The sequence below is a fragment of the Thermobia domestica genome, chromosome 17 (genome assembly GCF_964235325.1).
Source record: "Thermobia domestica chromosome 17, izTheDome1.hap1.1, whole genome shotgun sequence".
Taxonomy (NCBI): Eukaryota; Metazoa; Arthropoda; class Insecta; order Zygentoma; family Lepismatidae; genus Thermobia; species Thermobia domestica.
In genome coordinates, this window is record NC_137470.1 from 135,108,543 (window position 1) to 135,124,867 (window position 16,325).

A 16,325-nucleotide genomic window follows, 5' to 3' on the forward strand; every position below is an offset into this window, starting at 1 on the left:
GATCCCGTCATTATACAGGGTTATTCAAAAAGCGCGCCAGTTTTGTTACATCAAATTATGGACTTTATTTTGTCAAAACACACTAACAATATTCATAAACATATTCGTCACACATTCCGATTTCAGGTATGGTGAATGGCGTTGGACATACGACCTCCTCTACTGCACTGACATACAATAACTCTGTTCGTGAAATTCTCTACAACTGCCTGACTAGCAGCCATACTGTCACGAACCACCGCAATGTTTTGTCCAAAACGACGACGCCCAGAACTTTCAATGTTCACTGTTGAACCCGTTTCAATGAACTTTTTCATAAGTCTGCGAACTGTTGATTCATTCGGTGCCTCATTTCGCCCTAGAACTGCGCGGCGCCGCCTGACAGTTGCTGCATAACATTCTCCGTTCTGATAAAAAGTTTTCACAATTAGCACACGTTGCGCTATAGTAAACTGCTCCATGGCTAGACACAGACTGAAGGAATGCGAGAAATTCAGACTAAGGCGACAATCGGAATGTTTGCGGGTAAAGCAACAACAAAAAACAATATTGGCAACCGAGAAACAAAATTTTGTCAGAGGATCCAAAACCGGTGCGCTTTTTGAACAACCCTTTATTATTAGTGTAAGCGCTAATGTAAAGTACCAGATTTTCAATTCTTTTCAACTTAACGAGTAGAGCACTGTACACGTGACAGCTCTCAGGAAAGCACAGAACAATATTTTCTACTTTTCGTTACCTATTTCCGCTGCTTTTAATCAACTCTAAGCTTTGAGGCAGAAGGTTCATTGCCAAGAAGCGAACTGCAACATTGGGCAATATCCTATGACAACCTAATTAGGATTATTACAAGTTTATTCTTGACAAGCCCGAATATCTATTTGCCATGGGATTCTTGACTACATCTAGTCCAACTTAAATGCCTGGAAAGCTCAACTTTCACAGTATATTACAATAGCCCCAATTATGCTATTATATACAATATTTTAGTAATTTGTGCATAAAGCAAAATGACTACAGGTTCTGAACAGCACCACGAAACTTCTGCTATCTTTAGCATATAAAAATACTTCTCAATATTTATCACGAAGAAATATTTTTTGTAGTGTTAAAGTAAGCTAACCGAGTGTCTTGGAAAAAGGAAAAAGCAAAACTTGTGTCATACGATACTACCGTAAAAGTTAAGCTATATGTAAAGCTCTCTCGCGAAATTAGTCAAGTATGCAATTAAACTTCCGACGGAATCTGGACCAGTCCCTTTTCACACAATATATGGACAAAGAAACACACAACAATCTAACTGCTAGATACTCCAACCTTCCGCACGGATGTTGCCAGCGAATCAATCAGTTTTCTGCGTTTCTTCCTTTGAATCCAATCAACGAGACAACTTCTGGCAATTTTTTTTTTTTTTTTTTTTTTTTTTTTTGTAGAGGCAATCAATATTTTGGATCCTTCTGAGTGATACTTTTTTCTCCTTAAACGTGCAGTACGTAAAAATTTCAAATTATTTCATATTTACACAATACAGATTTTTATTTCCAATGCGTCTAATTTCTTCCTAATACAAGCATGACCCCGATTTTACGATCCCACATTTTAACGAAAGATTAATTTGATCCCAAAAAATAATGCTATATACATAATGCATTTCAGGAAAACCATATTATAAAATCCTGCATTTAACGGAAATAAAGAAGAAAAAATATAGAAGAGACATCCTTAGTAAATAAGACAAGTAAGTTTCGTTTCGCACTGTGAAACTACGACATACTTCCAAACTATGCGAATTTAATACTCAAACTTCAAGTAGTATACCTATAACTACTGGTGGCAACAGAATAATAAGATCAAAGGTAGAACCTGTACCTCAGATAGCTATGGCATGTAGGAAGCCACAGCTATCTCACGCGAAAGAAATAGTCTCAGTAGAGACAATGGGTTTCAACTCAGCCCTATCTGGTCGGCTCTTTTCAGGAACATAAACAGACGTTCATCAAAGCCACTTTTCGTAGCAAACAACAGCCAATCAGGAGCCAGCATCCCTCAGCCAATCAGAATCCAGCATTTCCCTCAGCCAATCACAAGCCTCCATTCATAGCTCCACCCCTAAGTAGTCACCATATATACATGCTCACATCTCCGGTCACTTCATCACAATCTCTGAAGATGAATGCAATGTCTGCATTCAAAACGTCGGATGTCAAAACGTTCACCTGGCTGATAGCCCGAGAAGACTTACTAAGATAATGCATTATAATTTTTACAGAAAAAACGGATCGTACGGAACAAAATAGGAAAATAGGCACTTTCTTTCAAAATCTTTTTTTTTTTTTTTTTTTTTTTTCAAAATACGTACCCTTTGCCTTTGAAATTACATTCAAAGCATGACGACAAAATACAGCTTCACACAATGATGTCATCTACAAAGAAACTAGCGAATTTTATTCAATTTGCATAAAATATATTCTATTTTGTTTTCGTCGTAAACTACACAACCACACAGACACTTTCAATGTCTCTTTAAAACTAATGAGGAGTTCTAAATATAAGAAAAAGTTTGGAAAAAAATAACTTTTTTTTTTCTTTCTTTCTTTTCTTACGTATAGTTCAAATTAAAATTTGATAACACCTTCTACTTAAAATTACTAGTCTTGAGGTCTGAATATTTCTGATCTTCTTGGAAAGTTTAAAATACACCGCTGGTTATAGTATACTCCATTTAGGTTTAGAAACCTTTCTTTTATTGTTTTAAGTAATTGCATTTTGACCGAAAACATAATTTCTGAACTACTTCAGTTCAAAATAAAATCATATCTTAAAAATAAATACTAACTATTTCTCACGTGGAGACTTAAGAACAGGTATAATATATAAATTACACATACCATTGCAGTATCCGACGGAAGCCAAATAGTTTTGTTCTTCAAATACCTAGGGACTAACTTGGTCATTGCCTTCCTGAACTGAGAGCTGAAGCTATCGGGTATTCCATACCTAAATGAGAACAGTAAAAAAGAGTGTGTAATTATTTTCAAATATAATTGTATGTGAAAATATACAATAGACTCTTTCTTTCATACAACAATCACTTTGCACTCTATTTTTGTTTAAATATGCAAGTTCTCTTCTGTATGGCAGAATGCTTAACACACATATTCAGTATATGCTATAGCAAGTTAATACAGCCCTGCAAAGAAGTGAATAATGCTTAAGGTCGCACTGTAATATTAGTTTCCGTATTTTAAAATTTCGGAGTTGCATCAACACCACCACTATATGTTCCGATAAATACATCAATGTTGCACAGAAAGTGAAAGATTGTGTGTTGTACCTCGTGTAAACTTGTTGTAAGTTTAGCCACAGTAACAATGGCACAGAAAAACGAAGATCACACAAGAAAAAGAAAACAGATTTTATAGTTATTGTAAGATCAGAATCAAAACTTTAACTGCCATGTGATGTATTCACGGAGTTTGTACTATTGATGAATGAGGCGTCTGGACGCACGCGTCAACCACACACCAAGTTCTTGCCTTGGTTCACACATGTCATTTTCTGCAGTAGACGAGTTTGCGTCCTCTCCTTTAGTCCGTTAAACTGAATTCTCCTTCTCGTCGCCAGACATTTAAGGTGGGATTTTCAAAGTTCCTGAGATATTGTTTGTATCATAGTGATATTATGTATGAAATTTCATTCCTGTTCATGCTGCTGTTCAAAGAGAGCTTCCATTCCTCTTCGTGCGTCCACCAGACTGAGTTATCTGTCTTCCAGCACCAACGCTAGTTTTAATTTCTCGGGGGGCGCAGGCGGATGGGCTTTTTTCCTTTTTATCAAAAACAGTAGTTTTACATTAGTTGACTTATATTACAACACATATCTGTGAGGTAATCGGGGGCGACAGAGACAATGCGACCAGAGAAGGGACCCGTCCCCTCTAGCGTCGTCACTGCTGTCTTCCCCATCCATTTAAGGTGAAGTTTCCAAAGATCACGCAACTTATTCTATGCAGCGCATCAGAAAACTATCGTCAACGAAGTTTCCTGCATGGCCTCCAATAGTTCATAAAGGGAACTTATACTAACAAGTTAGTGCTTTTACATCCCGAAGTTCAGAAAGAGCTTCCGTTCTTATCCCTAAGACTATCTTATTGACATTTCCCTTTCGTTCTCAACCCTTCAAAATAGAATTTCTGAAGTCTTTCCCGCTGAATACGACAACCCTATTCTGTCCGTGACAAAGCTCCCACACACCAAATTTTGTTACTTTATATTGAAAGTTCGGTTAATCTAACTCCGTTTCTCTGTGTTCATGTACTGAATTTACAGTCTCCTCTCTACTGTTGGGGTGAAATTTCTTTAATTCGTGTAAGTTTTATGATAGCACATGGAATGCGTCTTTCCTGTTTATATTTATGTAAGCATCACGAAGATCTTCTCCCAATTTCTGAATAAATGCTTTTTCTCGAGATGTTCAACTCTATTTTAGATCCGTGGAAGATAGTTACACTGGTACCATCAACTGATGTCAGGCTTTCCAATGCTAATGGAAAAAAATATAGGAAATCACAACGAAAAAATATAGGAGGTTTCGTGAAGCTGTGAAAAAGGAACATTTCCAATTATCCAATAGGTAGAAATACAAAAAATCACATGGAAATTACACCAATCGTTATATCAACATACATTCCACTCTAAATATAACCAAATGGGTAATTATTTCGTTGCAAAATTTTATACGGTTTCTTAGTGTTTTCTTACGTAGTTCACCAGTACTAAGTAACGACCATAAGGAAAGTGTAAAAAGGATTTGCATCAGAAAATAAGTGTTTGTAAGTATACGTCTCCAAGATGTGAATAATTTCATCACTGGCAAGATCCTGTCATTTCTATGTTAAACCTTTTTTTCTTTTTTTTAAATAATATACGTAAGTTGTGAAAATCAATACACAATTCATAAAAAAAATCGCAAAACACATGAAACAAAGAGCTGATTTGTTAAGTATCTAAATACACAATTGCACACAGAACTTAGTGCATCTAAGGAATTATATCCAACAGTAAAAGTATCAGTTACACTTTCATTTTCTTCAGTGCCTGAATATGCTTATTTGCCATCTTCCGATTCTCTTTGTTCTGCTCGTCTTGAATTTTCTGTAGTTCATTCGTCTTCAAGGATGCGGTCTGGATCATTGCCTGGGCAACATTAACGTCAGCCATGTCCTTTTTTTTTTTTTTTTTTTTTTTTTTTTTTTTTTTTTTTTTGACAGCGTAGAAGATAATTTTGTCTGAGCATCTATCATCAGTCTAGTAGCTACTTCCATTTCCTTCTGTACTGTTTCGTCCATTTCATTTAATTTCTTCAGAGACGATTCATTCTGAAACTTCCTTTGATATAGCTTCTTGCTTCGCATTTCTTAACGTACTTTCTTCTCTGGAAATCTTTGCCACTGCGGCCTCTTCGAATCTGTACTCTTGTCAGTAATCTTTATACTTTCTCCAGGTGTTCTGCATAGCATCTATTAACTACTTTGTAACAGGTATGTTTTCAACTTTTCCTCCATACATTCTAATGCTGTCCTTTACAATCCTCAGAGTCTTTATACAAGATGAGATTGATCGCTTCCTAAAATGTGTCTGTTCTCTGGGAAACCACGTTCCACACCAGCACTATCATGAAATACTGACAGGTAAGCTTTGATCACTTTAAACATCACTGGATGAATTTCTTATATCACATACTCTTGCCCAGTATTGATCCACGGGCAAGTATCTGACATCACCACACTCAGGATTTCTCATAAACCAAGAATCTTCGATAAGTGGCTCCACAGAATAGAGTTTCCACTCGTCCATGAAGACACTGATGTTCTTATAATTTGCAAATACATGCTTCATTTCTTTTGCCAAATTCCGTGCAAGTAATCTCCTTTCTGAATAGTGGATGTAGACACTGCAGGTACTTCACCAATGGTTTCGATATTGGTAATTTCTTAAGCAGTTTTAAAACCACACAAATGTAGAATATCCTCACATCCTCCCTGAATTCCCTCTTTTGTAGCTCTGAGCAGTTAGCTATTACAGTTTGCGCTTTCACTCCAACTTCAGGTTGCCGCAGATAGTTCTTGAAATCAATTGCAGATAAATCAGTACCCTCCTTCTACCCCAACACACCTGGCTTCACAAATCTCAATAGCAGCATTTTGACTAGCTCTAAGCCGTAAATGAATTAGTGGGTCTTTGCGTTGAAAGAAACACAAAAATGTATCAAAAAATAACTGATGTACAAATGATGAAATGCAGTTTTTGGCTTCAAACAATTTGTCTTTCAGAAATAGTTTAATCCTTGTGTAACGATTATTTTCATGACATGCTTTATCTTGTGCTGGAAGACTCTCCAGAAAGTACTTACGCAGTTCTGGAAGTTGTTCCGCGATGCGTTTGCACACAGAAGACAAAGTTAACCATCGGCTTTGAACATGACGCAGAAAGAAGTGGCTTTCTAAATCCAATACTGATTGGACAAGGGTCGCTGTATATTGTTTGGTGTAATCATTTTTAGACGACAAGCACTAAAGAACGGAATACTGAAGAGTCTCCATTCAACTACCCTACTGTGGAGACAAAAGACCCTACATCCCACACCTTATTTCCTTGTTATTTTCACAAGTAGAAGTAGCAATGCCACAAAATATAGGAGGTTTCGTTAAAATATAGGAAATATAGGAGTTTATAGGAAGAGATGCAAATATATAGGAAAAATAGGAAATATAGGAGCATTGGAAAGCCTGTGATGTATGTTTTACTGCAATGAATCAGGAAATGGATATAGGGTCTTGCTCGAGAAGAGTGCGGTACAGGTTTCAATAAGAGCTGTACACATACGAATGGATTTACCCTAGATCTAGGTAAATAACGGAAATCTGTCGTCTTGTAGACGCTGGTTGCGTGTCGTTTTACGTCAAATCTGAAAAATATCTTGTCAAAGCAATTGAATACCGTTGTTTCTTTACAAAATTGTACGTACCAATTTTCACATTATAATCTTAAAAATGTTCTTACAGTGATACACATCACGTGTATACATTATTGCAATAATTGCGCATCAAGCTCACTTATTTCTAGTAACCTCTCTTCATTATTGAACAGGCGAACAGCCTGTTTTTGTTCACTATTTTGTATGTGTGATACATTGTTATTAATTAACAGTTCCCATGTAATTACCACACTCTCTACTGTTCTGTATATAGTATTACGCACTGAGTGTAGGGTTGGGTCCATTTTCTCTTCTAGCAGAGTTGGAAATTATTTCGACATGCTTTCTCGATATTTACTACATAAAGCTTGTGGGAAGATTATTGTTATTACTATGAAAGTAGATAAAGTTACTGCAGTCCAAAATCGACCAAATATTTCTGTCGTGTTTTGTTTATTCTTTCAAGGCATCGTCTTTCAAACTGTACCTTTTGATGTGTCAAGCTACACCGTATTCACATTCAGCCTAACCACAACATTCATTACGCATTTCCTACTCACCATATTTTGCTAGCTCCAGTGTGCAGGTACTCTACCCAAGGCAAACCATGAGGGTCACGATACCAACAGCATGCAGTGAACAGCATTCCTACATGCAACGTGGGAACTGTTACACCTGTAACGATTTAAAATTATCAATGTTTACAATGTTTCACATATATTACACATTCGAAAAAGTTTTCTAAGTAAAATATGATACGTTAGTTTACTGCAGAGTTGTAAACCTCTTATTGACAAAATATTTAAATTGCTGAGTAACAAACTCGAGAAATTAATTCTCACACACTTTGACAATTTTACGAGAAAATTGATAAGAGTGCACCAAAAATAAAATAAAGTAATATCTAGAAAAAAAAATAGTACAAACAACGGGAACATCAACGTTCCGCATGGCGATAATGTCGCATGTAAGAGAAGTAACAAAAGAGAATACAATTGATGAAACAGAACATTCATAGTGTACTGATACAATGTCTTCTTCCTTTCTTCAACCATAGGTTGGTGGCCAACATGGAAATTTTAAAACCTCTCTCTCTCTTGAGAGAGCTGTTTTATGCTTTGATGTGGTCTCTTCTTTGTAACTGCATCTAGATATTCTGTCCTTGTCTTCCTCTTCCTGGTTTTCATTATGCCTTTCCCTCTATCAACACGGTAATTCAATTGGAGTACCGAATAAGATAGCCAAGCATGCTGTTTCTCCTTTATCCTATTATCTTCATGATCTGTCGTCCTTCATTAGCTTCCTTTAGTACGTCTTCATTCCTTTTCCTTTTGGCGCATGATATGTGCAGCATTCTGCGCCACCAAAACATTTCAAATGCTTCCAGCTTGGATATTTCAGCTTTTCTCAATGTCCACGTCTCTGATCCGCAAAGCGCCATGCTCCATGCTAGGGTCTTAATAAATCGCTTTCGAACGTCGGATGACACATTTCTTGATGTTAACAGTCCTCTTTTCCTATTGAATGCTTGTTTAGTCTGTGCTATTCTGGAACTTACGTCTTTTTCACTTCTTCCGTCTGAGGATATTAGACTTCCTAAATAGGGGAACGTCTTAACGTCTTCGATTTTGTTTCCCTTTAGCAATACGTTTGTTCCTGTCTGTCTTGCTCTCGTGCACTTTATCACTTTGGTTTTCTTATTTATCTTTATTTTGCATGTTTTTTCCAGTTGGTCCTTCAAGTTTGAAAGTCCTTCCTGCAAGTCCTTTTCGTTCTCCGCTATCAGTGTTATGTCATCAGCAAACCTTATTGTACTGAAAACCTGGCCATTTGCTTTTACGCCTTTCTCGATTTTATCAAAGAATTCTTTCATGGCCTCTTCTATCTAGACGTTGAACAGGAGAGGTGAAAGTCCACATCCTTGTCTTACTCCAGAGAGCAAAGCATAAGGATAATTAAGAAGAGAATCATATTAAGAAATCAACAATTATGTGAAACATTCTACAAGATTCTTAGTTTAAGAAAAAAAAAAAAAAAAGAAAAAAGAAGAAGAAAAAAAACGAGACATATACCAATCGACAGATATTATTGAGTTACGGGTAAGTGCAAATTTTCATACGCAATTTTCGAAGAAGTCGACAAAAATGGATGTTTTATAATCCAAAAAGTAGATACTGTACGTTAACCACACCACCTGCTTAGGTGAAACTAATACTGAAGTATACTCTCAAATTGCCATTCTGACACTAGCAAGACGGAAGCACAAAATATGGTTCATGAGATACAGCCAACAGTTATGATTAGATGTTGAACTTGGTTGAAGTTTTGTTAACTCTGATGTTTTCGAAAGATGAAATTGAGACAAAATCTTAGAATTAGGAATTAGATTTCTGGGCTTTCGGAATCTACAGTCATTCTAGCCCCGTCACGTATGAGGGATGACGTCCCTCGGGGATCACACTACCCAGAGAAGTGGAGAACAAAGAAAGCGGTCTGGGACCTTTATCTTAGGTACAACCCCGGCATTTGCCTGGTGTGAATGAGGAAAACCCAAGAAAAACCGTCACTCAGAATGGCTGGCCTGAAAAAGCTGTTACATCTTTTCAACCGAGTGTCCCCACCGGAAGCAGAATCAAACCCGGGACTGCTTTCACCAAAGACGTTAGCGACTATGTTACACGAGACCACTGCGTTACTATTAGAAGTACTGCATGTGTGTCGACGAGGGAGAACACAACAATAGATACAATCTGATACTTGACAGTGTTTTTTTTTTCTACATATACAAGGTATTTCAAAAAGAATGACCTGATATTAAAAGTCCATATATATTGATAAAAACATACTACAAAAATGGTATAAATGCAAATACTCACAAAATCTTCAAGTTTTAGCTATGCTATTACAAATATTCTATGTGTCCAGCAGCAGCACGTAGGTTCAAACGTTTGCTAAATTGTTTCCACCATTTCATCAGAAGTGGAAGGTCGACCTGGACTCTGAACTTTGCACAAGCACCCTGTCTCTTCAAATCGGGATACCAACGACGGATGTTGTTGGGTGCAGGGGGATCAATGCCAAAAAGCCGACGAAAAGCACGCTGCACCGAAATCACTGACCCAGTCTTTGCAGACTACAGCAGACAAAACGCCTTCTGTTGAGCGGACGCCACCTTACTTCTGACTGACTGCAAACTGAGAAGACGCATTGGCTAACATCTAACGGCGATTTCTGAAAACTCTAGGCCACGTCCATTCACACAAGTCATTTCCTTGCCGGCACGTTCCATGTTCCTTAATTATTACCGTCCAAAATCAGGTCATTCTCTCTGAAACACAGTGTACAATACGTTGATTCTGCGGTAAGCGTTTAACGGGAAAAGATTCTACAAAGATAAGTTCTCAATCTCAATCAATCAATAGATCTCAATCATCTCAGGTCAGCAATCTTTTGATTGGTTTGACGCAGCTCTCCACCTTTCTTATCCTGAGCCAGACTTCAATTCTTTGTAGGCTTTCTTCCCTATATATTGTATTATTTAGTGCGTATATTTCAATCGTGACCTTCCTCTAGTTATTTTCCTTCTGCAGTTCCCTCCATGGCCACTAACGCGATTCCTCCATGTGTCATAATGTGTCCAATCATCCTATCTCGTCTTTTCAAAATATTCTTCTTTCCCCCCCTCCCCTACTATTTCCAATACTCTCTCACTTGATACTTTGTCCTACTAATTTTCATCATTTTTTTATAACCACATTTCCAACGCTTCCATTCTCCATTTTTCGTTTTCTTTCAGTGTCCATGTTTCATATCAATACAATGCCACACTCCAAAGATAGGCTTTCCTCAGCTTTATCTTCAGTTCTATGCCGATGCTTCCGGTTAGAACGTTCTGTTACTCTTCAAGTGTCTTCTTTGCCTGAGCTATTCGGGATCTTTCATTTTGTTTGCACCTGTTGTAGCTCGTTATTTTACTGCCCTAAGTAATAGAATTTCTCCATTTCTTCCACCAGGTGATCTATTTTGATCATTTTTTCTTGTTGTTTGCTGTTATTTGTTATTAACCTTGGATAAAATTATATTGGTGAGTGTAAAAGCTCGTACATAGTTTTCAAGAAAACCAAATTTGTTGGGGAAGTTAAGAATTGATGCTGCAGGAGAAGCGCGCTACCTATTAAGAAAAACCCTAATACTGAAGTATACCATCAGCAAACTCTTCATAATGTTACTAATTGGTTGACTTATTGGCTGACTAAGTTCAAACCTTACTTTGGTGGCCAAAATCTCAGTAATCAAAAATTAGGAAAACATAATATTTCATATGATCAGTAAGATCGCCAAAAGCTACCAAGATATGGTTTAGTACAGACTTTGAGCTCCCTTGTGGCTAACTGGTTAGCGTAGGCACCTTTGGAGTGGGAGACCCGGGTTCGTTTCCCAGCGGGAGCTCATGTTTTTTTATTTTTGTTTTTAATTTCACATTAAGCTGTAGGTCCACGTCTCATACAGCTTTGCTCGTGGAAGGGACGCTAAACCCAAAATCAAATAGTACAGACGTACAGACTTTGGTTCCCTAGTTTTAACCATCAAATTTGGGATATGAACTAATCCCGACCTTGAGGGTCAATAACTCGAGAAACAAAAATTTACACACCATAACATATAACATACCTACCAAAATTATAAGAAATTTTGGATTTCGAGTTATTGACCATCAAAGATGGACTTTGGATTTCGTCAAATTTTCGCAAAAAAATTTTACTAATTGCTATTTAGACACAACTGGTGGAACTCATTCGATCTTGATAAAATTTGGATGGTGGTATACTTAAGATACTGTATACATATGAAATATTGCGGTGTGCAGATATTTAACTCCGGAATTATTGGTCATAAAATTTTTAACCCAAAATTTTATGGCCAATAAATCAAGAACAAAAGATCCACATATCATAATATTTCATATGTCTACTAAGCGCATTAAAATTACCAAAATTTGAAATTTGGTCAAGTTGAGACCTTTTCCTCCCGAGTTACTGGTTCTTAAATTTATGATCTGGTCTTTCGAATCTGTAAAAGGAAATAAATGCAGTGTGTACTGATTCTCTAAAAAGTAATGAAGGATAACTCCTTTTCCGCCATAAGCTAACTTACTAGTACCGTTATAGTGATATTGATGCTGTGATGAAGTTGTAGATTTCAGTGTGTCATCCTTTCTTTGTCTAATAGCGGGTAAACCTTTAATCAGAGATTCCCCGTTGATGATATTTAAAACTCAAGTGCCCTGGTACAGAGTGTACATGTATGGGAGGAAAGTGTATTACCTTTCACAATTTCCGTGTCAGTTAAAATACTTCTGAACGTTTTGAGTAACTGTTTCAGAGACTCCCAGAGATGAGTAATAAAACAATGTTTAAAACGTCCACTTCCGGATTTCAGTAAAACAGTTTACTTACGCATTATGCACTTAGAACGTACTTTTCAAAATGGGAGAATTCTGACATGAAGAAGATGAGGAAGAATTTATAGTTATCTTCATTATGAATCAATGTTTGAGGACATTCACTTTATTTTGTGCAATGGACTTGGAGAGGTGCATTTAGTTTTCATTTCAGCATTTTCTTTCATTTCACGTTACAATTGACTTTTTATAAACGTTTAAACTTCATCCTTGGGAAGTACTGCGATAACGTATTCTCACAGACCTTGCTTATACGTTATAATAATTCTCTCGCCAATGAGACTGCATGTGCAGACGAAACGAATGGAAATTTGTATGAATTGAGAGTTTAAAGGTTACCTTTTATGCCTGGGTTTTAGACCGTGGGCGGGGCTTCGTGAGAGAAGCGGGAAGACCGACATGCTATTGCAAAAGACGGCAGCTTGCTAAGAACACTTGCATAGAAGAACCTCTACTCAATTAATTAGTGATTCCTTTTCTGTTATTTTTTTAACCATTATATACCATGTAGGTAACTAATCTATAGCGTTGCAATTATCAACGACAAAAATACAAAAATTTAAACTATATGTGTATTTTGATTCTAGATTTTTCTCGATGTTCGTTATGTGCATAGTCCGTGTATATTGGGTTTCACAGTATGTTACTTTTAGTTAGTCAAACTGCTGAAGTTATTGTTTCTTAACATATTGTGATTTATTGCGGTTGTTTGTGGTGCAGTTGGAACAAAATTTCGTTTTGTTTGAACCACATGATTGCATTGAAGCAGCATTTGTGTGCGGATAGCTTTGTATGCGTTCAGGCTGCCATTAGCGAAGTTGTCAATGCACGGGTGCTGGACGGATTCCAAGTTCGATTCCCGAGCTCGGTTATTACGTTTGTTTGTTTTGCCATCCGCAGTAGGAATAATAAATTAAATTTAAACTATTTAAAGAATAATATCATATTACGGAGGTGGAAGCTGTTAAGAAAAGTGAAATAAAATGAAATCTTTCAGTTTAACGTCCCACGATTATACCCTTTATGCTAAGGGAGACGAATATTAAAGCAAGTGAATGATTATGGAAGAATTGGTGGAATGAAAATGTGAGAGGAAAGGGAGTATCCGACAAAACCCATGGACACGATGTTGTCCACCAAAAACTTACTTGGCCGGACGCTGTTAAGAAAAGAGAGAATAATTGAAAAGTCTAGCAAAACATCTACTTTCATGAAGGTATCCTTATCAAGATTAGTGATAAGTGGAACCGTTACCTTTCTTCCATAGTTTAATATTTGATTCGTATAAATATATTAATACTCACCACGTAAAGAATCTCTCTGTTTAACAAATTAGTGGCGGCAAAATAAATGTTTCGACTTATGTCTACTAGTCCAAAAGTTATTAACGATTAAAATATAGGTTGTGTTAGTTTCTTCGACATCCGAATAGCACTGGCAGTGTCTGTAGCTTCACAATATTTGCTAAATACACATGTTACACAGCAACTCTTGTTATGTTTTATACAGTTTATGTTAACTCCGATAAAGACAAATTGAAAATACAACTCACCCATTACAGGACCCATACTCCGTAATATGGATCCACTATTGTTTGTAAATACTTTTAAATTCCACGGATGCCTTGCGAAGGGGCTATTTTTGCTACACGGAAAGCCATAGCCCCACACACTGGAATCGATGCTCCCCGAATGTACACATACATGATGGTTCCGACCGACAACCAGCCTCCAGTACTCTTGCTCCACTTCACTCGCCGAGGGATCGGAATTTCGGAACCACATGCTCATCGTGTTTCGGGCTATTCGGTAGAATGCAGTCAAAGGCATATTTCGACCCTGAAATGAGAGAGAAAACGGCTCAGTTTGTTTAAATAACTGTATAATGAATCATAAATCATTACTCTCTAAGCAGCAACATTTCTAAAACCAAAACACACATTTCAAGGTACCAAAAACCTGACAAATTACTCAACAAGAAATGCCTTCTTTTCAGTTAAAGTTGGGGTATGACTATTTTATTTGTATGAAAGAAAGTGATGAGATTTTCCCAGAAGTTCTCTCGGTCCATCTAGCGAATTGCGTAATCATACCATAAATATAAGACTGGCATATCTCCTTACCATTATTAAAGTTTGAAGCGCAACATGCCCTATTCTAGGTATCGTAAAGTTATTTAAATTAATAAATACTAGAAGCTGCGCCCGTGCTTTCTGCACGCTGTACACTATATATTAAAATCGTGCACAATTAAAATCTTTGCTTATATATTTTTGTTAATTTTAAATTTACCCACCAATTACCAAGAAATTCCATGTCATATTTTTATGTGGTTATTCGTTATACATAACAATCCCGCAGGTAGCGACATCTAGCAACGTCAGGCAATCAACTACGAAGTAATACCAAGAAATGGATGCATTTATTTAATTTGAAAAGTGTCTTGCTTTGCTCAAATGTTGACAATGTCACCCGTTAAATCTCCCTGGTTTTGATAATCGATGCCCCACAGGAACAACTGCTACTAAGAAACATAGTTTCCTTTGTCATTCTTTGTTTCTATTATATGTCCTACTACATAATTACCTATTTAAAATTTCGAATGAACCCCAGTGCCCCATGATAAAGGCCCTTTAGGAAAAATAGTATCCTCCGTTCAACGCGCCGTATGATATTTACCTATCTCACTATTTGTTTGATCTTTTAATCTCCAGTCATTTATGATTTGTAAGCACTGGACGTTTTATCAGACTGTAAGAACTCACATTTAAATGGTGGCCATTTCGCAAACTGTGGCCCACATGGAAAAAAAAGTTTCCTTTTTTTCATGATCTTTTTAAATGATTTGTCAAATGACATGCCTCATTTAAAATTTTCGAGTTGCCCCAGCCCTATGATAGGTGAACCTGTGGTGAAAAAGAGAGTATCCCCCATTCAACGCGCCCTATGACATTTACCTATCTCACTTTCCGTTTTATCTTTTATTTTCAACCGTTTATGATCTATAACAGTGATCGCCAAGCCGTCGATCGCAAGCTACTAGTAGCTCGCGGGAACATTTTCGGTAGATCGCGTTCACGCTCCGGTTGGCTAATTTCATATTTACTGTAAATGTAAGTTTATAGGCAATAAACAAATGTAAGATCTCTCTCTCTACTTCTCTCTCTCTTTTTTTTTTTTTTTTTTTTTTTTTTTTTAAGTTGGTAAATTCTTTTGGTTAGTAACTCACAGTAGGATTTAAAACGGTACGGTAGCTTACAAGCATCATAAGTTTGGCTACCATTGATCTATAAAGATTGGACGTTTCTTCTGATACACCTTGTATATACTCCAATACTCCATCCCAAGTTGTTATATTCTTTACTCCACCTGGAGTCATTCCCCACGATCTACCTTACACCCACTACAAGTGGTCAAGAATTGTGTCGCCCTGGTAAAATCTAGTCTCTCCAGGGACACAAGAACTGAAGACATTTATCTTCCATATTTGTACAATGATGATGATAAAAAAGACAGGAAAAAACTGAATTTTGGAGATGAAGACAAGCAGCCACCCAAACCCTACTTTCCATAGCATTGGCCCTGACGTCATGTTAATACCATGCCTCACTCTACATAAAGCCACTATAACACAAACATCTCAAATAAGTAGCAGGCAAAACTATAACAGCACATTCTAGTACACCAACTAGAATGATTTGTTTATTCAGCATCCTGCACCGAAAATAAGCAACAGGCAATTAGTGCAAAGTGTGAGAAAACCAAAACAACTGTGATACAAACTATCCGGTGCAAAAGAATACTACAAGTGAACACTACAGTATCTCATCTACATTTTATTCAACTCTTAAACAGATACACACGTCAAGTGTCACAAACAGGTAGGGAGA

General features: G+C 36.9%; 1 protein-coding gene across 1 annotated transcript in view; it reads right to left on the reverse strand.

The window, feature by feature from the left end:
• The window catches only part of Jarid2 (Jumonji, AT rich interactive domain 2), a 133,834-nt gene that overhangs the window by 20,911 nt on the left and 96,598 nt on the right, over nt 1–16,325 (reverse strand). Inside the window, exons 16-18 of the mRNA XM_081744312.1 lie at nt 13,989–14,274; nt 7,536–7,650; nt 2,889–2,997 (exon numbers count right to left, since the gene is read on the reverse strand). Of these exons, the coding sequence (XP_081600438.1) occupies nt 2,889–2,997; nt 7,536–7,650; nt 13,989–14,274 (510 nt within the window). The remainder of the gene's footprint in view (nt 1–2,888; nt 2,998–7,535; nt 7,651–13,988; nt 14,275–16,325) is intronic.